Source organism: Porites lutea, chromosome 11 (assembly GCF_958299795.1).
Source record: "Porites lutea chromosome 11, jaPorLute2.1, whole genome shotgun sequence".
NCBI classification, from domain to species: domain Eukaryota; kingdom Metazoa; phylum Cnidaria; class Anthozoa; order Scleractinia; family Poritidae; genus Porites; species Porites lutea.
This window is the reverse complement of record NC_133211.1, coordinates 22,066,896-22,087,671: the sequence shown is the minus strand read 5'-3', so window position 1 is coordinate 22,087,671 and position 20,776 is coordinate 22,066,896. Positions and strand designations below refer to the sequence as shown.

The following is a 20,776-nucleotide window of genomic DNA, read 5'->3' as shown; positions in this document are numbered from 1 at the left end:
GCAAAATATTTTTACTTGTAACTGCTGTACATCAAAACTGCTGGCTTTTTTGCCACCGGCAAAAAGAATCACAAGACCGCAACAAGACAACTCACAAGACATCCACGAGGCTATATTGTAGGAGAGGGCTATATAAGATCGAGATAAGCACTCTGTTTTGCTTGAAGATGGAACCCTGTATAATTGTGCATGGTGGTTCAAGAACGATACTGGGCGACGAAAAAAAGGAAAAACACAGAAAAGGTGTTCAGCTGGCGGCTAGAAAAGGCCATGAAGTTCTTTTGAAGGTAGGCTTTAATGTATTAGCTTTGGTTGTATTAAAAATTAAAGACTAAACTAGAGCAATTGATAAGCACATATCGAGCCCGGCTGGATCCTTGACCTTGACTTCCCTGGCCTTGACTTAGTTGAGATAGTCGTGTCACTGAGCCGGCGTGATTGGTAATGATAGGCCACAAATGGTCCTTTTTCGTCAACAATGCAGGTAGTCTAAGGATTTGGGGAGGTGGGAATCACTACCAAATGCTTATACTTTACGTTTCGCTAAGCCAGGATCGCTGAAATATAAGTTCAGCTATCGCAGCGCTCATTTAATATACGAAAACTCCTCTTCAATTATCGTATAATCGCAGACGATCGCTGAGAAATGTACAAATGTACAGGTAGTCGTCAGTACATAGGATCGCTAGTGGCAATTAGTGAAGAATACATGTAAGTCCTTTAACACAAGACCATGAAAAAGAAAACAGTATTCATTGCAGTTAATGATTCAGGTTAGCCATTTTTATTACGCCAAGAAAATTTTGAAAAACAACGTTTGAAAAAGGAAGTGCGACATTCTTACGTAATATTGCGGCTCCTGGCACTATGACAAGCAATATGGAAAAACCACACACCATAAAATGCTTTGTTATGAAGCAGCCTGGTCATGAAGGAAAACACTTTCATTTTTCTAGAATTTCCAATAGACCCTATCATGGTTTTTGATGGCTGAGCTGGTGGGCAAGACAATACATTGATTGTAAGAGACCTTTTGCCAAATGTTTTTTGTAAAACATCAATCCTGAAAAAAGAAAAGAAAGAAAAAAAAAAGAAATCTTTGAATTTTAAAATTTAAATCTAAAACCTAAGACATAATATTAATGAAATTTGAAGTACCAGAATTTTGCCTGTCTTTTCACAATTCTTATGAAATTTGACATTTTTTCTCCGGTTCCCTTAAGAAATTGTCTTTGGTGTTATTACAGATAGCTATAGCCCTTGAAAAATGTTATAAAAGAATGCGATATAAAAAATTAAAATAATGTACATTTCTGGGGGATTTTTATCAAAGCTGCTTTACAAGATATTAGGTTTTTTTAGCACCACCTAGTCATGCCAAAATAACTTATCTTGCTGATCTGTCAATCTAAATTATGGAAAACACGTCACAGCGAGATCAAAATTGGCCTAAAATCAGTCCAATATTAAAGTGTTCGGTATATTGGTTCTGCAGGGGTACGTATTTATTCCACCGTTGATCACTGGTTAAACTGTGAGAGGTGCTGGCTATCCAATGTTAAACACTGTAGTCTGTATACATGTGATGTGTAAATGCTGAAGTTTGTGTTGAATATTACATGCAGAATTTCATAAATGAAATGGTTGTTAGCAGAAAGGTCCCCATGTCTGCATGAGGAAAAAAAAGCAATACTGATATTCTGTTTTTTGTACATGTATGTAGTTAGTGTTTCCATTTCACTTCATTCAAGTTGTAAACACAGAAGTGGAAGTAAAAATTAGTGTAGAAATGAGCAGCCAGCCATGTATTATTTCAGATTGAAGGACTCAATAAAAGTTTAAGCCACACAGTGAAACCTCACTCATATTTTATTATACATAAACCATGAAATTAAAAACTGAAGTTTCTCATCACCCCCAGCTATGTTCCATGAGAGAGTTTTGTCTGTTCAGTTGCTAGTGTCCTTGGGGAAAAAAGAAATAGTATGACAAAATGCACTTTTTTTAATTTGAGTGTCATATCTATTTAGCATATGCTATATGCTATACTTTTGAGGACACTAATTTTATGGCATCAACCGAGCCACAGGAAGCTCTAGCCATTTGCAGGGCAAAGGCACTACCTTCATTTCTCAGTTAGAACGCTGAATATTGGTCCTGAGTATTGGTCCAGCCCCTGGAAGCAAGCCCACAACCTGGCCGCTCTGCAGTCAAGGACTTTAGTCCAACTGAGCTAATTCTGCTGCAGTTATAAGTTGATTATATTTGAAATATTTTTTCTGCAGAGTGGTAGTGCCCTTGATGCAGTAGAGGCAGCTGTGAGGTACATGGAGGATAGCCCAATTTTTAATGCTGGACATGGCTCTGCTCTTACAGAGGAGAACACTGCTGAGCTTGATGGTTTCATTATGGATGGACACAATTTAGCTACTGGTAAGATAACATGTGGCTATTGTTAAATAATGTACATTTTACCACTGATTTCCGATACCTCACCAATACTTGACCAATGATTCGCCAATACATTGCCGACACACTACCAATGCTATCTCGACCGACTGTTGGTCATTGCGCGATCGACAGGAAAACACCACTCAACCGAGATATCGGTTGATATTTGGCCAATACTCTACCAACTTTTGACCGACATCTTGGTCGAGAGTCGAGCGAGTATCAGCTGACACACCTGTACTCATTACACCTGTACTTGACTGTACTCATTACCTTGATATTAAGCTAATCTGACAGTGTGTAGATCTTTACTTCTTGCTTTGTGCAATTAATTTATTGCAGATTCTTGAACCCTTTCTTCCCTCCCTAGCTTGGGAAGTATTGGCAGTCAAGTGAATCTTTCCATTTACCTTCTAGTTATTAAGTGTGACAGTGTCTGTTTGTTGCTGCTTGCAGGGGTAGTTCCCACTTCCAAAGATTGCCTGTAGGGAAGCTTCTTTGCTTTTTGTTGCTTTGTATCACTTGCGTCTTCCCGCGCCTTGTTTGTATTGCTTGCTTGTCTGTTATCTGCAATTTAGAATTTACATGTACAGCCAAATGTAAATCCCATTTAATAGGATATTATCAGTTGAAGAGCAAACCTCAATCTTCTTACAATCCTAAGCCATGAGTCAGAGCACTTTGCTATCCCCATACAGTAGCAAGGTATGTGATGTCTAGAATGTCCCAAAAGGAGGGATGTTAGAGCTGCCATCAAGTCTAACAGTTCTTGATTGTGGCTCTTAGCAGAGGTGGTTCCCATTTCCAGAGATGGCCAGGGAGGAGATGCAGGCTCTTTGCTTTTAAATTGTTTTGTCTCACATGCATGCATCATTTTGTGCTTTGTCTGTATTGCTTGCTTGCAGTTTGGCATTTACTTAAATCTGCATTTGACAGGATATCAGTCTGATGAGAGCAAAAGTCAGACTACTTTCAAAATATAGTATGTAAACCATGAGACTCTGCTATTCCCAGGGCAAGGCAATGTCTGGAATACATTGAGGAAAATTAGAACTTTCCTAAAAGAAAAGATGTTGCCAGGAATTCTGGGGAGTGAGCCCCAAATTTATTAATTTATTATTAAAATTGTTTGTAAATTTATTATTACTTTCTCTTTCAAAACAGTGGTAACATCATTAATTTTCTTTCCCATTGGGCAGCTTCCAATAAGACATACTAGCCTTGCAGCATGTGTATAGTAGGTAATGGTATCAAACAGCGCTGAACATGTTATACCCAGCCCCAACCTGTGTCTTTCTATTCTTTAAGGTGCAGTTGCTTGTGTCAAGGCCATTGCAAATCCAGTGTCTCTAGCACGAAAGGTCATGGAAGACACTCCGCACTGTATTTTGGCTGGTGAAGGTGCTCTGAAGTTTGCCAAAAAAAGTGGATTTCCCGTTCTTGAAAACCCTCTGGAACTTGCCACAGCTGAATCCCATGAGCGCTCTAAAGAAGCAAGCTACTACTTAGGAAAAGCTGGAAAGTGGGTTAATGCTGATGCTCCAGATGTGAATGGAACCATCACTGGTCAGGGATTTGACACGGTTGGAGCTGTAGCTGTGGATTCAAAAGGAAGACTTGCAAGTGCTACTTCTACAGGTGAAAATCCTGCAGTCAACTCTCTTACAAATTCCTCGACGTCTACACTATGTAACATAGACTCCTCTCTCCTCCTAAAATCTTTAATCTTTAATCACAGTTCGTAACCATACATAACTGATACAAATGAACTAATACTAACATATACAATCGAACAAAAATACAAAAATGGTTAACAGGACGGTAGTAGGGGGAAACCAAATTCCCATGCTAAGACATACCCTCCGAAAAAGAAAAAAGAAAAAAATAATAATTAATTAATATATAAACATATATTAAAAGACTATAAATTAGAATGATCCAATTAGACTATAAATTATAAACCTAGATGCCTAATAATAATGCATAAACTTATAGTAAAGACACTATGCCTAGTATTTTAAGGTAAATTATGAGCGAAGGTACTTAATCAGTGAAACTTTAAAAGACTGAAGGCTAGGAGATGACATTACTTCAGAAGGCAAAGAGTTCCAATCATTAATATATCTATGAAAAAATGAACATTTAAAACTGGAAAGAGGCTGGTATTGTTGCTGAGTCATATTTAGTGACTCTCTTCGGTCTTCTGATGGATCTGCTAAATCTTGAAGGGCATGTGTGTAGGCACCAAGATATTTTGTTTTGTTGAGAGATCCACTGCAACACCAGCCCTTACCTCAAGGACTGGAACTGCCACTACTCTTCAAAAAATATTTCTCAACTATCAGTCAGCATTTTTTGTACATTGTGCATCTTTCTTGGGGTGAAAGTCTTTTGACAATGTAGTGGGCCATTTGTGTTAATCACTCCGAGAAGTAGTTTACACTTGGCAGTTCATATACACCTGAAGGTCAAAGGCCAACCTATATCTGAAGAAAGCTATAAAGCCTTGTCATAGAGTTGAACAAGAAATACAGTTATGTACAGAGAATCAAATTCAGCTAGAAGTCAGCATGGGTAGTTAAACTGGAGTCTTATGGGCAGATGTAAAGGGGTAGCAGTCCACCTTTTTCTCTGAAATTGTTAAAACTTTAAAGATTTTTGAGGAAAATTTGTCTTCTTTTAGAGTCATCAAAAGAGATGGCCAGTCTCTCAGCCCCCTATTTCCGGATTTTTTAGATCTTTCCTTGACTACTTGCATTGCAAGTTTGGTGCAATGATCATGACTTCTTGTTGCCCCCTCCTCCTCCTCCTAATTAATTATTTATGAATTATGTTTTAGGCGGATTACCCAGGAAGATGCTAGGAAGGGTTGGCGACACCCCCTGTTGTGGCTGTGGTGGGTATGCCAATGCATCAGCTGCTGCGTCAACCACAGGACATGGGGAATCAATCTTGAAAATGGTGCTTGCTTGGGATGTAGTCAGAAATATAGAAGATGGCCTGAACCCCATGCAGGCTTGTGGGAAATCTATAAATAAAATGGTTTCCGCTATCGATGGTGTTGGTGGTGTAATAGCTCTTAACAGTGATGGAGAAGTTGGAAGAGCTTTTTCCTCAAAGCAGTTGGCTTGGGCTTCAATCAGAGGTCAGGTCCTTAAATTTGGTTTGGATCGTGGTGAAGTTCAGGAGGTTACTCTATGATATTACATGTATTTGTGCATCGAATATGATTCCTTTTATCTAATTTTTACGACAAGAATCTTTACTTATTCCTCTAAGAATGATCAACAATACCTTTGTATTCACTTTTATACTCCTTGAATCCAACTAAGCTCATCTACTCTACTCTGACTGGATGGATAGACTGACTATAGTCACACTCTTTCATGCATGATTGGTAATCCGAGGACAAAATTTTACAAATTGTCAAGGTTTTATTTAGAAATTCTAAGCAAAACAACTCCTCCTGAATTGAATTATTTAAAGGTCTCTCCTTTGAAGTCCTAAAAATAACTTTAGAATTTCTTTTGTAAGCGCTTTGCTGATGTTTTTAGGGAGCTTAGAAACGACGACAACGACGGCCGCGAAAACGTCACTAAAAATGTAATTTGTGTCCTTTCAAACTTTTAATCGCGTTTATTTGGACCCTCTTACGGTAATTTGTCAAATGTTGGTAACTTTTCCTTGAGTTGAATTCTTAAGTACTTGATCCATGTTCAAAAAGGTAAAGGAACTGAGATTTGTCGTGGTATGTCCACGCCCTCCTTAAAACGTCGCATTAGGAAGTTTCACGTCGTAGTCGTGCAGAGGACGTCAAAGAAATGTATTAAAAACGTGCAGAGCTGCTGTTTGGCTCATAAAACTATTTGTTGTTTTAAGTTGTCGTCGCGGTTGCTAAAGCTAATCCCTAATATTCTCTATTACTTTATTCCGCTGAATGTCAGAGAGCATTTATTGTATTTTTGGATGTATAGTTAACTTTTTCGAGTCCCAAATGTAAGTATCAATTGAGGAGGAGTCAGTATTCAGCTTTGATGTTCAGTTCCATTCTCCTTGATCAGTCTTCTTTGCTATCATTTTGTCCTGATTTTCAATCACCTTTCTTGGTTTGTAACAACGTGACATGGCAGCAGTGTTTATTGACAAAACAACAGAGCGTTTTCACTTACAGGGCCAGCATCTATGCTAATTTATTGGAACACAAGAAAAGAGTTGGGTCATGTACACACCATACCGTATCCGTCGTGCGCGCGTGAAAATCATTCCACGCGAGAAAAGGCGACACGCGTCCGTATACCTTTTCGTTGCGCCGCGAAAAGCTATCCAGTGTAGTGTGAACACTAGACTGCGAGCGGTCTCTCTTTCTCTTCAGATTTAGTTAGAGCAGTGCACGCGCGCGGGAGCGGCGAAGCCGCAAGACGCGCGAAACGAGGGCTTCACAGCGGTCAAACGAGTGAAATTTGCAAAAGTTAAGCGAAATACTTCAAAGTTAAGGTTGCTACTTTCACTATCGAAAGTTTAGGGTATTACCAACATCCTGTTTGTTTACTAAACTTTTTAAAAGTTTACTAAAAAAGTTCTAAGTGATTGGAAACCGATGCTGACGTTATTATCGGCGCCATTTTCAAACATGATTCTCTTTTAGCGCGAAGCGTTTTCAGCGAAAAAAGCTCAAAATTTTGAGAAAAATGGAAAGATAGTTATGTTAACTAACTGATTTATACATCTTTACCCATTTTTCTCTAACTGGTAAATGAAATCCCAGCAATAAAAAACAAAAATAACGATTTAGACGTTCGGCCGCGGTGGTAACGAGGGCCATCTCCCGTCTCGCGCCATCAGTCACGCGCGTGGCCATTTGCGTGTCTCGCGTTCTGCTCGACGGACTACAGAAAAGAGAGAGACTGCTCGTAGTCTATATGAACACCGTATCCGATATGTGACTCTTTAGAGATCGGCTGAGCCGTCATAGAACAGAAGTGTGAACAGAAGCCCTAACCGGTATGGTTTTCGTGGCGGCCCAAAAGTTACCCGATATAGTGTGAACATAGCCTTAAACTTCCAGCTGGGCCGAGTTGTTCAAAGCTGGGTTAAGATAACCCAGGGTTAGTGCGAGATTTGAATTAAGATTTGAAAGCTTAAAAAGCAATTCAGTTTTAATTCTTTTTGTCCACAAGTTGATGATTGGAAGCTCTAAAAATAAGAGAGAAAATTATCCGAGAAAATGCTTTTGAACACAAGAAAGAGAAACCAGGGTTAAATTTAACCCCGGGTTAAGCGCTAACCGGCCTTCGAACAACTGGGCCCTGAGGATTTTCTTAACATGACCTTAGTTAACATGGTCACGGTTTCGTCGTTTTGGAACACCAATAGGGAGATTAAGCAAGGACGACGGCGACGTTAACGAGAAAGGCAAAAAAGCAGAAGGTTTAGATTGGCAAAACAACAACTTTGCACGTACATCACTCTTTTTTGTACATTTCTTTGCCGTCACTGCACGACTACGACGTGAAAATGTCTTATTTTCCCGTTTAATGGAGGACGTGAACACAACGACTTTCTTTTTCTTTCTTAGAATTCAACTCCAGAAAAAATTGCCAGCATTTGACGAATTGAACGAGATGGAATAAGCGCGATAAAGTTTGAAGCAACGCGAAATCCCATTTTAAGGGCCTGTTTACATGGAGGTGGGGGACCCTAGATACGTGAGGTAACATTCGGCGGGTCATCCCACCTTTCATGTAAACGTGATCAAGTTAAAATGAGAGATTATATGGACAGGAGGATTACCTCACCTACCTGGGGTCTAGCCTGCGTAGCTGGCGGTATTGTGTAGTAGTCGAGTGAGATTTGGCGGCGGAGCCGTTGTAATATAGTCGAGTGAGATTCGACGGCGGAGCCGTCACGAGCGGCGAAGCCGCGAGAAATACTTCAACCGCCTCGTCCCTACTCCTTTTTTTTGGAACACGGCTCCGCCGCCAAAACTTTAATCTCGCACCCACACAATACCGCCAGCTACGCAGGCTACCTGGGGTCCCCCACCTCCATGTAAACAGGCCCTAAGTGACGTTTTCGTAGTCGTCGCTGTCGTTGTTGCTTAAGCTCCCTCGAGTGAAAACGCTTTTTACAGTGTGTTTTTTGACAGAAGGGTTAATTTCCCAACGAAGAGAAAGGCTTTTCAGTTTTGTTGTGGTCAACCAAGTTGAGCGCCGTGTCATTGGCTACAAACCAGCAGTAGGCATGCTGATAATTTCAGGTGCTAGGTTTTAAAAGAATCAAGCAGAAAGCTACAAAAAAAAAGAAACAAAAATTGTTGCAAAGGGAGAGGGTTAATATACAATTAAATTATTTATTTCATTATATACAAAACATTTCGAAAATATAGTAATTTTTATGTTATATGCAAGTTTATAAAATATATTACATAAAAAAAAACTCGCGGTGTTTAGTGATAGTAAAGTGTTCTCAAGCACGTCTGTCCCTGTCTTAATTCTGAATGCATACAGACGCACAGCTAATTGCAGCTAGCTCTAAATTTATGTTTCACTCTTACAGATATGGTCCCGGTTCCAGACAGGCTGATTAGCGCTAATCCAAGATCAAAATTCTGTTTCGTTTTTTGTATTTTACCTTCCTATGTATTGCTTAGAGTAAGATTTTGTGTTATCATTACGACTGTATCTCGGAGTAAAGGCTCAAACGTATTTTGTAAGCTCGAGTCGCATGTTCCTAGATAATAGAAAGACAAGAAATTTAGTTGTCGAAAAAGCAGAAAATTTTTTACGTGCGTTGTTATTCTACAAAAATATATCCCACACTACCAACAGCTATGAACTTTTTAAAGTTGAGTGCCAAATAACGACGATGGAAGCAGATTTCCTTTCGAAAGGAACAAAATCACACTCGTTTTGATTTCCTGTTGAGCTTAACATTTTTCAAACATCGGAGCATGCGCATTGGGTGTGACACAACTCCCTGAAGCCTCCAAGTTTTGGACTGTTCACAGTCCCCTATTTTTCCGTAAGACCGTCGAGATCGAGCGCTTTGCGTTAGGAGCGGCCAGGATATTAGAGAGTTAAAAGCTTGTCAGATTCAAGTTGAGAATTTCTCAAAATAGAAAATGAGCAGTTTTTTGCTCAAAACAATTCTTATGGATAAAAAATTGCGTGAAACTGGGTAGAAATAATGATCGGTAAACGACAAGTAAATGAGTTATTTGCTCGCGTGATACAAATTCGCGTCTGCTGTTTAACGTAAAGGACGATACACCATAGGTGGTCCAAGCGTAATATGAGAGTTTGTATGGGAAAAAAGAGTTTGAAACTTTGATGAATTAAATGAAGTAAAAGCGTTAATAATTATTACACTGTCAGGTCAGATGAGGTAAAAGTACTCAAATCGCGCCGAAACTTCGTAAAAATGAGAAAGACAACGACTCCAGGTAACAATATTTACACTTTATTGATAACTTTTATCGCTTTTACTTCTTCATCTAAGTTTCAAACTCTTTTTTTCCCACACAAACTCTCATATTACGCTTGGGCCACCTGTGATACACATGAGGGGTTTTTCTCCCGGAGCATGCTCTAGGCTCATTTTGCACGTGTCAGTACACACGAGGGACAGCTGGAGGGAGCGTTTTCAAGTTCGCTCAATTTGCCCCGAGAACTTGCTCCTAAATATTTAACCGGTTAAATATTGTGGAGCATTTTGCGGGGTGGAAATTCTGCTCCCGAGGATGAATTATACCCATGAAATCGTTAATACACAAGGAGGAGCTTTGCTCCCGGAGGGTGCCCCTGGAGCATGCTCCAGAAGCAGAATCCCTCGTGTGTATCGGCCCTCGTGTGTATCTACAAATTTCAAATGTACCAAGGGGGCGGGCGTCGGGGTTTATAGCGGTAGCGGGGATAGCCTGCGAAGCGCAGACGCATTTCCGGTCGTCGCTTCTCTCCCTCCGAAAAATAGCGTCTGCGAACCCGAGCGACAAAACGATTTCCGTGACGTAAAACCTTTTGTTTTGATGTAGGCCAATCAGATCAAAGGATAGAATACAGCTCGAGTGACTCCTCGCGACCTCGCGCGCTGAAGTGTCTTGGATTTTGGAGAGAATTACCAAATACGCTTTGGAACGTGAATTTCACGACCATAACAAGGTTTCCTGCGACGTTGAATGCTGACTTCTTTATGAAGCAACTGCTTCTTAAGCTATGTATGTGATGTGGGCCTTTGGTTTCGCTTTATAAAATACGGTAGTACGTGACATAAACAAAACCTGGACAAAATAATCGCTACAGCGAAAGGAAAGCAACATAGCTTAATGACATCGCGCTCAGACTTATTTATTTCAATTTAACCAGCGCTGACAAAAGGTGGTGAATCAATTACACAGACACATCCTTGACTGATTCAGAAATCTCTAACAATCGCTCGTGAATAATTCTAGTATCGCCACAACACAATGATCTGAAATATTATAAACCTGGGCCAGACCCAGCGTGAAATAAATAGTTACAGTAGTAAATAGATCATAGTCAAAATGACATTTCAGCTACGACGCTTCTACTCATCTCACAAAAAACTATGGAAATGAGAACCTTGAAAAGAACATGTATTTAAAGAAATATACCGGAGCAAATATAAAATGCTTTCGATCTGATCAAAGTTCTATCTGAACCAAGAAGCAACCACGCATGGGAAATCAATTACCACATGTCCTACCTTTCAAAGATAAAGGATATCTACTAAAAAATATCTAAAACGGCACACGACAAACTATCGAAGAGTTCTCCAAGGCATACTTTCCTGCCAGGAACCAGAAAGGAACAGAAGCAACAAACGGCATGATGCGTCTACTGTCATTAGGACAGTTATCGTTTCGAATATGATCAAAACAACTACGTCTGATAAATCATTGACTCCGTAGGCAAATAGATGAAAAATGCCCTCTAATCTTTTCTTCGATATGAATCCTCTTGATACTTATTTCGTCAATCAGTCCCACAATCCTGGCAAATTAACTTTCGTAAAAGCGTCGTTCTGAGAAAAAAGGACGGCTATACACAAGCCACGTCGTCCTTTCAATTTCGACTTGAAAACATATCCATCGCGCACGATCCTGCGAGAAGTCTCGCGAGTTAGTTCCTTGATTTTAAGAGCTAAACCGCGATTGGCTAAAAATGTTTTACGTCACGGAAATCGTTTTGTCGCTCGGGTTCGCAGACGCTATTTTTCGGAGGGAGAGAAGCGACGACCGGAAATGCGTCTGCGCTTCGCAGGCTACACTCATCCAAGATGGCCACACAACTAGCTGGTTGTAGGTTTTTCGACTTGCTGATTGCGAGCGAGTGGCTTTTTTTGCGCAGAATACTTTAACAAAGCATCTAGTTTGCCAGGAGCCCAGAGTTTGCCTATAAAGCGACTAGTTTGCGAGCTTGATATAAGCTCTAGCAATATATATTGTTGGGGACAGAAATTTTTAAAATTGACAGGTCAGTTACTTTTCTTTATGGGGTGGAAAGGAATTTATGAAAAAACGCTGGGACGAGGCTATAGATCGCGGGAAGCCTGGGATGAAATCATGTAACGCCTGGGCGATTTCGTGCCTCATACACGGTACTAGTCTTGTCTGGCAAGATTGGCTAAAAACCAATGATCCGCTACAAAATTGGACAATTTGAAAGGCAAATGGGTATTTTTAGGGTAAATGTTTTAACATGTGAGATATAAGAGGACAAAGGTATCAGCGGCATATGTTCATGCGGGGCTGAGATACAATATCGGCATTACATCATGGAGGCTCGACCATGTATCATTGTTCATGGAGGCGCATGGGCCATACCAGACATCTTAAAAGAAGCATCGGTAAATGGAGTCAAGAGAGCTGCCCAGAAAGGCTACGATTGCTTAAAACAGGTAAAAAAAATAGCCTTCTTTTAATGTCGATTGGATTTGGGGGGTTATTACTTATATTTTCAAGTAAGGGAGCATTACCTGGGGGTCATTTTAACGATAGTCTCTCCTTTGGAGAGACTATGTTTTGACCAGCTTCATGAAAATTGAAAGAAGGTCAATGCAGCAACGAATGTGAATTTCTATAAGGGCTCCTTGTTAATGCAGAAAATTATTTAGGTGCAACCCTCAAAGTTAAAATTTTTGTTCAGTGGCCATTTGGCGATCAGCTCTTTGGGTTTAGTCGCCAGGGGAAATTTTTAGGCGCCAAATTATATTAATAAATTAATATATCAAAATTGTCATCAACAAAAGCAGTTAGCAAGTTTAACTTAAAATGCAGCACTGTCTATAAATTACTCGTTTATTGTGCAAGGCATTAGTTACTGATAGTCTGAGAATAAGGTTTGCAGATTTATCTCCTTGAATCAATACTGAAACGGAATTGTAAAGACAATTACCATTTCCAGTTGTCTTTGGGACCTTCAATCCTCCTGTATAATCCCCAGTTGGTATATGAGAGCAGAACTTAACTCATCCTCTGTTAATGTGTTCAAAATTTCCCAGTCACAACTTGATAGGCGACCTATTTTTTTTTTCTGATATTTGTTTCGCATTTCTTTTGCGACTTTTGTTGATGATGAACTTGTTTCCCCAACTATCAAATATTTTTGGAGATTTAAAAGGTCGTTTTTAATATCGCTAGACATCGCGAAAGCCTGAAAAAGGCAGGAGAGTATAGGAAGATCAACAAGTTTTGTAAATCAAATCATTGCTTTATAGAGATACGTGGAAATTTCGCAATGAGTTGTACTGGGAAAAAATGTTTTTCCCAATCAATTGAAAGGAACCCAAACAAAAATGCCGCTTACAAAATAAAAATTTTCTTTTCCCTTTATCATCGCTACAGGTGTTTAAAAAAACCATTTTTTGCAACCAGTTTTGCGATGTTTAGTTTCGCTTACATTTATCGCTTTTGTTTACAAAACCGCGATTCAACTCGCAGCACGGTTCACATGTTACGGTTATGACATAATGTTCTGTGTTGAATTTGCCCCAATTTAGCTTTCCCTCTTCATGTTATTAGATTGTTTCAGTATTGATTCAAAAATATTTATAATATGTAGTCCAGTTAAAAAACCACGGAACTTGGCTTGACAAGCATTCCTAAGATATCGAAGAAATCGTCACTGTCGACAAGCAAGGTGCTTCGAGTGCGTGCCATTTGTCACGTGTCAAAAGTTAAAATGTCATGAGCAAGGCAACAGACTGAAGGCGATTTGGCGAACGAATGCAAGTCAAGTTTCATTGATGTTCATTTTCAAAACGCTTAGCTCTGAGATTTTTTTAAGTTTTCAATTTAGCATGTTTTTCAACGGAAAAGTAAAAAAGTAATAGAATTCAAATCAGCTATATGAAGAACATTTAATGTTCTTCATATTTCAGTAGAAGTGATTGCCATTTCTGTTTCTATATGCCAACACGAACTATTCTGCACGGTCGCCAGCTTGGCGACTATTCTCGAAATCAAGTCGCCAGTTCCAAAATTTTAGGTGCCATGGTGACTAAAATGGTCGCAACTTGGAGGGTTGAGGTGCGTTTCTGTTGGTGTCCATGTATGCAAAATATGTTTTATTGTATCTTTATAAAGTATATATTGATGGCTCACTGGCTGGGTTCATCCTTGAGGGAATGTAAAATCAAAGACTTGATTATTTTTCAATAACTCTTCGCTTTTCCCAGGGTGGGACTGCAGTTGATGCAGTCGAAGGAGCTGTTCGCATCCTAGAAGATGACCCAACTTTTGATGCTGGTCATGGCTCAGTTCTTACAGAAGATTTGACAGTTGAAGTTGATGCAATGATCATGGATGGATACTCCCTGGAATCAGGTACAAGTGCACTCGTTTGCTGGCTAAATTGGGCGTGTCACAGTCCTCAACATTTGAACTGGAAACAGAGACCTTAACTGCAATAAGTCATTATCAGGTTTGCTAATTGACTGAATTACTGCCTTGAAAATTACTGACTTGCCAAAATTCTGCCTTGTTAGTCACCTTACTGACTGAACAACCCGATGCTATAGATTTTCATGATTCTATGGAAAGAATGCAGCTATTATAGGTGCAAGGAAAGGGTATTTTTTGGCTCGTGCATAGCATCATTATCATGCTTTTAAGACAGCTACAGTAGAGCGCGGTTAACACAGACACCAAGGGGACGTGCCATTATAGTGTTTATATTATTATGTAGGTGGGCTGTAAGAGAAAATGTCACAAACCATGGAGCAATGACTGAAAGTAAAAAAGCCAATGAAATGAAACCTGTGTAACATAGAGCAGAGGGTCAAACACTGGAAGATAGAGGGACTGATCAAAATCCTGAAAAATCAAACATCAAGTAATTTTGGTTTTTTTTGGTAATTAAATAATTGTATTAACCTATAGAAATTTCATTTTTTAAACAGGATTCAATGTTTAAAATTGGCACACAATGAAAATAGACAGTGTGCAGATACCAAGGTGTGTTCCTTTTGTGAATCCAAAAATGGATATTTGATCTTAAAATGGATTTTTGATCCTTTCGGCAAATCAAAATCCCAATTTTATATCTGGTGAATCCTTTTTCAAAAAGGCTCAGTTAGATTTGAAAGCCAAAGAATCCAAATCCAGATTAATGGATTAGTGATCTACATTGTGCCATTCACAATGGATTCAAAATTAGTCAGGTGACCCTGGGCCCTGCAATATTTCCAGTTGAAGTCAGATAACCGTTGAGTTTCCCCATTGTTCCTATTTGCCATAAGACATCTGAAAACACTGGAAGATTGTTCCAGGTACAGTAAATCATCCATTTACCTACCATTTGCAGGGCCATTTTTCTTTAACAGGGTTTGTACAGGTCATGGAGAACCTGGAAAGTCATGGAATCAAAGAATTTCATTTTCCAGCGTAGTTACTAAAACAAGGAATGACCTACAATGACCTACAATGACCTACAATGATCTACAATGGCCTACAATGATCTACAATGATCTACAAAGACCTACAATGATCTACAATGACCTACAATGAGCTACAATGACCTACAATGAGCTACTGTGACCGAACGTGTAATCCCTGTAATGAGCTAAAATGAAGATTTTAGAAAAAGACAAAAAAAAAAATCAGGGGACATGTGTGCGTAAACGTAACGCATTTAGTCTACTGCATGAGCCCATTTAACGATGACAACATCTCTAATTATTACGCTTGGAGATAAATTTACAGTGTAATAATACATGTATGATGATACTGTGACTTTTGTCCAAACCATCCCTTGCAACCTTTCGCATTGGTTTTATTTTGTCTTGTCTCTTTTTCAAACAAATTGAACAAACACAGTCACCCCAACAGTCGATCCAAGGGGATCTTCAAGGGACGTAAGGGAAGAGATGAACAAAGGAGGCCTTCAAATTCTGACCCTGTTTAAAAGAAAAATTGTCATTTTTTTTTTTCAAATACCCTGGCCTGTATAAGACATCATAAGACCCTTTAAATGGCTTTCGGTCCAACAGGATGCTCTGTTTGTAACGCTAAGTAGTAAAATCCATATCCTGCTCAGCGGCCCATACTAAGGGAGTGACTGCATGACTTCCGTCAATACAGGGTATAATAGTGCTATACCGCTAAAAACGCGATTGCAATAATCTATTTTCAACTTTCTCAAGTTACCTGAGATCAGGTACAATTTTTGTTTTGCCTTTTCAAAATGTGCTTGGCAATTTAATACTATAAGCCTAGTGTCACGTCCAAGCGTGACACAAGACAAACATCATTGTCTGTCATTTTGTAGCCTGTGCCAGGCTCTCAGATAGTACAGTGGGAATGTATTAAAACGAGCAAAGCGAAAATAAGACGCTCGCTCTGTCTCTCCCCAGCCCTCGCGCGTTTTTCGCATTTCTTATTACTGAACGACTTTCCACCACCATCTCGGAGCCTGGAACAGGCTAGTCATTTTGTAGCTCATTGTAGGGCTTATTTTAACTCATTTTAGCTCGTAGTAGCTCATTGTAGCTCGTAGTAGCTCATCGTAGATCATTGAAGATCATTGTACATCATTGTAGGTCATTGTAGGTCACTGTAGGTTATTCCTTGTTTTAGTAATTACGACACACGTCCCCTGATCTTTTTTTTTTTTTATCTTTTTCTAAAATCTTCATTTTAGCTCATTACAGGGATTACACGTTCGGTCATAGTAGCTCATTGTAGGTCATTGTAGATCATTGTAGATCATTGTAGGTCATTGTAGGTCATTGTAGATCATTGTAGGTCATTGTAGGTCATTCCTTGTTTTAGTAACTACGCATTTTCCAGGCCTGGGAGGTCATGGAATTTAATTGTCGGTCCTTGAAAGTCATGGAAAATGAAAGTTCTCTTTAGTAGACTAGTTACTGCAAAGCAAGGACAACTTAAGATCAAGAGGAGAAATTAAACAGTGCGAACGGCATGCATTTTGGTGAACACCAGAGTTTGTGTCTGTTGAACTGTTTAAGGAAAACAAAATATGCTAAAACAAGGAAAGTTTTGAAAATTTTTGAAAGTGAAAGCTAAACCTAAGGTTATGGAAAACTTGGAAGGGTCATGCATGGAAATAGTCGTAGAAAGTCCTGGAATTTGAGGAGCTCAAAAGAGTATAAACACTGTTTAAAGATTGCGTAACGAAACTGAACCTACAACCTTTCCATAATTTTAAACTTTATCTAGCTTCTTTCTCGTTTTGGTTATGTTCCACTCCATTGTTGCTAATTCTATAAGGCTTCATTGCATAATTGGTCAAACAGTAGAGAACACGTCATTTCTTGAGAGGTTTCATATGGAATACGTTTGCAAAAGGTTGCCAAGGTTACAGATCCAAGTTCGGATTTCGCATTCCTTTCGGTCACAAAATAGTGCAAATCTAGGATCAAAAATCTATAGTTGGATTTGCCGAAAGGAACACACCCCTAGTGTCCGTAAAGTGAGGTGACAATATATGAGAGTTTGTCACTAGGGTCACAGAAACGTGTCTGTTGTCCATATTAACCAGTGTCCATATTAAGGAGGTTCATCCTACAGAAAAAGATATCAGTTTTTCGTTCGAGACAAATGAAATTGTCCATTATATATTGGTGTCTGTGTCAAGCAGGTGTGTGTAGAGAAGGGTTCCAAAGTAGCATTCTTTTAGGATTTCTTTGCAGGTAGCCTCTGCCTCTCATTTTAACCATGGCAGTGTGTCCTCTTGATTGCCTCAAAAGGGACTGCTAGCACTCTACATTCTCTACCTGTGTGCCTATGTTTTGAAGAGTGACCGAGTCCAGTCACCTACCTTGGCAGTAAAGGAGGCTAATATCAAGTGGCAGTCTTATTCAATGGAATTGATTTAAAGTTAATAATTTTTTGTGACAGCCCATAATCATTCCTTCCTTTTTGCGATGCATTGATACCTGTATTTCGTTGAGACTCCAGTATCCCCCTAACACTTACTGTATTGTTGAGGGGAAAATTTGTTCCTGGTAGGTCCTTGCTCGCTGGCTAGGTCCAATCATAATGGATTAACTACTTACATTACTTCACTTCATAAGAGTCGTGCACCACTTGGCATAAGGTGAACAGGATGTTTCATCAGTGTGGAAATGGAGGAAGTAGCACATTAATGAAGTAAATACTGACTTATCTTTGGTATTGTTTCTAGGTGCAGTGGCGTCAGTAATAGGAATAGCTAATCCAGTATCCTTAGCACGTCATATAATGGAAGACACACCCCATTCTTTTCTTGTTGCAAATGGTGCTGTCAATTATGCCAACAAAATAGGATTCCCAGTTTTAAATGACCCTCTTGAGCTTATAAGTGAGGAATCACGACTACAGTTGGAGGGTCACAAGGATTTTAACAATGCTGTCATAAGAACTTTTAACACAGAGGTGAAGCATGTTAATGCGAGCCTTAATGACCTTAATCCTGGGCATGACACAGTTGGTGCTGTTGCTTTGGACTCTTCAGGGAGATTGGCTTGTGCAACATCTACAGGTTAGGATACCACATTTATATTTTTACTCCTTATAAAGACTAACTAAAAATTCCAATCACATTTGGCAAAAAAAAATTGTAATATACGCAAAAGTTCTGTGAAAGAGGATTCATTTGAGTGGTTGCACGACAGAATTTCGTCCACAGATTTAAAGGCTGAGTAAACGCCATAATGTCTTCAAGGAATGTGTTAAACGAGCTGTGCATGAACTTTAGCCAAATTTAGCCCTGATGAAATGCACTACCTACATGTAGCTCTGACTAGTCCTCCTGATTGCATTGGTCATGCCACAAGGGACATTTGTTTCAACCAATCAGAGCATTACCCAGATCTGAGTAGGTGCATTTCATCGGTATGGAATTTCTGCAGTTGCTCCTCAGACGTCATTTCGTGGGGACACCAGTGGTGGTGTTGCAAAATGTCAGCTGTTTTCTCAGGCTTGTAGGATGCTCTAACTTACGAAAGAATTCACGCTGAACAGGCTGTCGTAAGATTTCTTCAAAGTTGCCTTTCTCGTCAAACTGATTTCACCCTAACTTCATTTTTAGGTGGTATTTCATTGAAGATGGCTGGCCGCGTTGGTGACAGTCCTCTGGTTGGCTGCGGGGGGTATGCAAACAAGGAAGGGGCAGTGTCATCCACTGGTCATGGTGAATCAATCATAAAGGTGATGCTTGCAAGGGAGGTGGTCTACAACATAGAAGGAGGGCATCCCCCTGGACATGCCTGTGTGAAAGCTCTTCAAAGCATGCTTGACAGAGTAGGTGGTCAGGGGGGAGTGATTGCAATCGATAAGCATGGACAGATTGGGAAGGGTTTTACTACAAAACGAATGGCATGGGCATCTGTTAATGATGATATTCTTAAGTTTGGTATCGAGCCGAACGAAGAAATTCTGGATAAGACTTAATGTTTTATTTTCCTTGTGCAGCCTTGTCCTTAGTGCTTGCTTCTTGTGGCCAAAACTCAACTTCCAGGGGGGAACTTCGTATCCTTTTGCTGGTTCCTTTCCTTTTCTTTGTTCCTCATTAAATTATCCAGCTTTAATATAAAACGTTTCGTTCACGAATGATTGATACATATAGTACTGTTTAGTCTTTTTCTCTGTTTTGTCTAAATAGCATAAAGAGAGCTTTAGAACGTTGCAAAAGTTTCTTTTAAGAGGTCTATGCCCTTTCCACTGAGTTACTTAACAGCAACATAGCGTTGTTGCGGGGGAGTTCAACGCCTTATTCGAGGGGGCACGCGTCTTTCGTGTCATTTTACTCCGATCGATGATCCCAGGCGCTATACTTGAAACCTGTTTACACTCCCAGAGTCAGGTCTTCTCTTTTCACTTATTATTTAATTAAGCTCATTAATGGGAATATTAATTGCGTATTAAACTAATTAAGGTACTCGGCTCAGAGTCTGTAACTGAACTGGTACTGTGTCTAATATTAACAGTTCTAATATTATAAATATTTAGCCCTGAAATGTATCTATAAGGGCCTTTATAACAGAGAGCTTTAGATTTGAAAACGAGTACGAGTACGGGATTTAACTTTAAATTTTTTCACGTACTCTCGAAAAGTAACCTGGAAAGCTTCATTGTACTTTTTTTCACCTGAAAAATTAGTGAGTTTATCTTTATTGGAGAAGGTTTAGGCCTTTCCCGATAGCAAAATGATAAAACGTCTAACATTTGATAACTTGTTCCCGCCACTACAACATTCTCGCTAAAACCTGTTGTAGAATGACGACGGCTATCACGTTTTCCCACCCAAATTACTGACTACTTACTATTGAGAAATTCTCGTACTCGTAGTTGTCCTCGGGCTGCAAGACTTCCTGTGCCGCTATAATGGAATCTCATCAGCTAAACTGGCTAGCTTGGTTAATTTTCAAGTAAAAACAAAGCTGATTTTCTAGTGTTGCTTCAGTTTGAGCAAGCTGCTGTTTTGGGTAAGGGAGCTAGCCCTACAAACCAGGCTAGCCCGGCTTATGTGATCAGTCCCTTACTTTTGATTTGGTAGATTGTCTTTAATCTTTAATCTTTAATAAGTATACTCTTAAAACAGTGTAACTATCCTAGGAGTTTAAAAACAAAAATTCTGAATACTGAAATAAGTAAATAAAATACACCCAGTACAATGGCCTTATGAAGTGAATAATTTTAAAATACAATATAACAACGTATCCTACATGCTAGAGATAGAAAGAGTGGACTCCCGGAGTGGACTGCGGTCATATTTGGTTTGTTTTCTTTTTTGACGAAATCAATATTAATTTACTAAACTAGGAAGGTTTGAGAAGTGTTTAAACATAACAATTTTCAGTTGAACCA

At 39.4% G+C, this 20,776-nt stretch overlaps 2 protein-coding genes across 2 annotated transcripts in view; both read left to right on the top strand.

Annotated features, from left to right (window-relative positions):
• LOC140951575 (uncharacterized) overlaps positions 1-13,583 on the top strand; it is a 50,691-nt gene extending 37,108 nt beyond the window's left edge. Inside the window, exon 4 of the mRNA XM_073400855.1 lies at positions 13,573-13,583. The gene's annotated coding sequence lies outside the window, so the exon portion shown is untranslated. The remainder of the gene's footprint in view (positions 1-13,572) is intronic.
• On the top strand, positions 64-19,424 carry LOC140953330 (uncharacterized). The gene is made up of 9 exons (XM_073402822.1): positions 64-287; positions 2,286-2,433; positions 3,760-4,089; positions 5,291-5,650; positions 6,176-6,199; positions 12,182-12,366; positions 14,146-14,293; positions 18,114-18,449; positions 18,999-19,424. The coding sequence occupies exons 1-9, from the start codon at positions 168-170 to the stop codon at positions 19,358-19,360; spliced, it is 2,013 nt and encodes a 670-aa protein (XP_073258923.1). The 5' UTR covers positions 64-167; the 3' UTR covers positions 19,361-19,424.
• Positions 19,425-20,776: the final 1,352 nt, after the last annotated feature.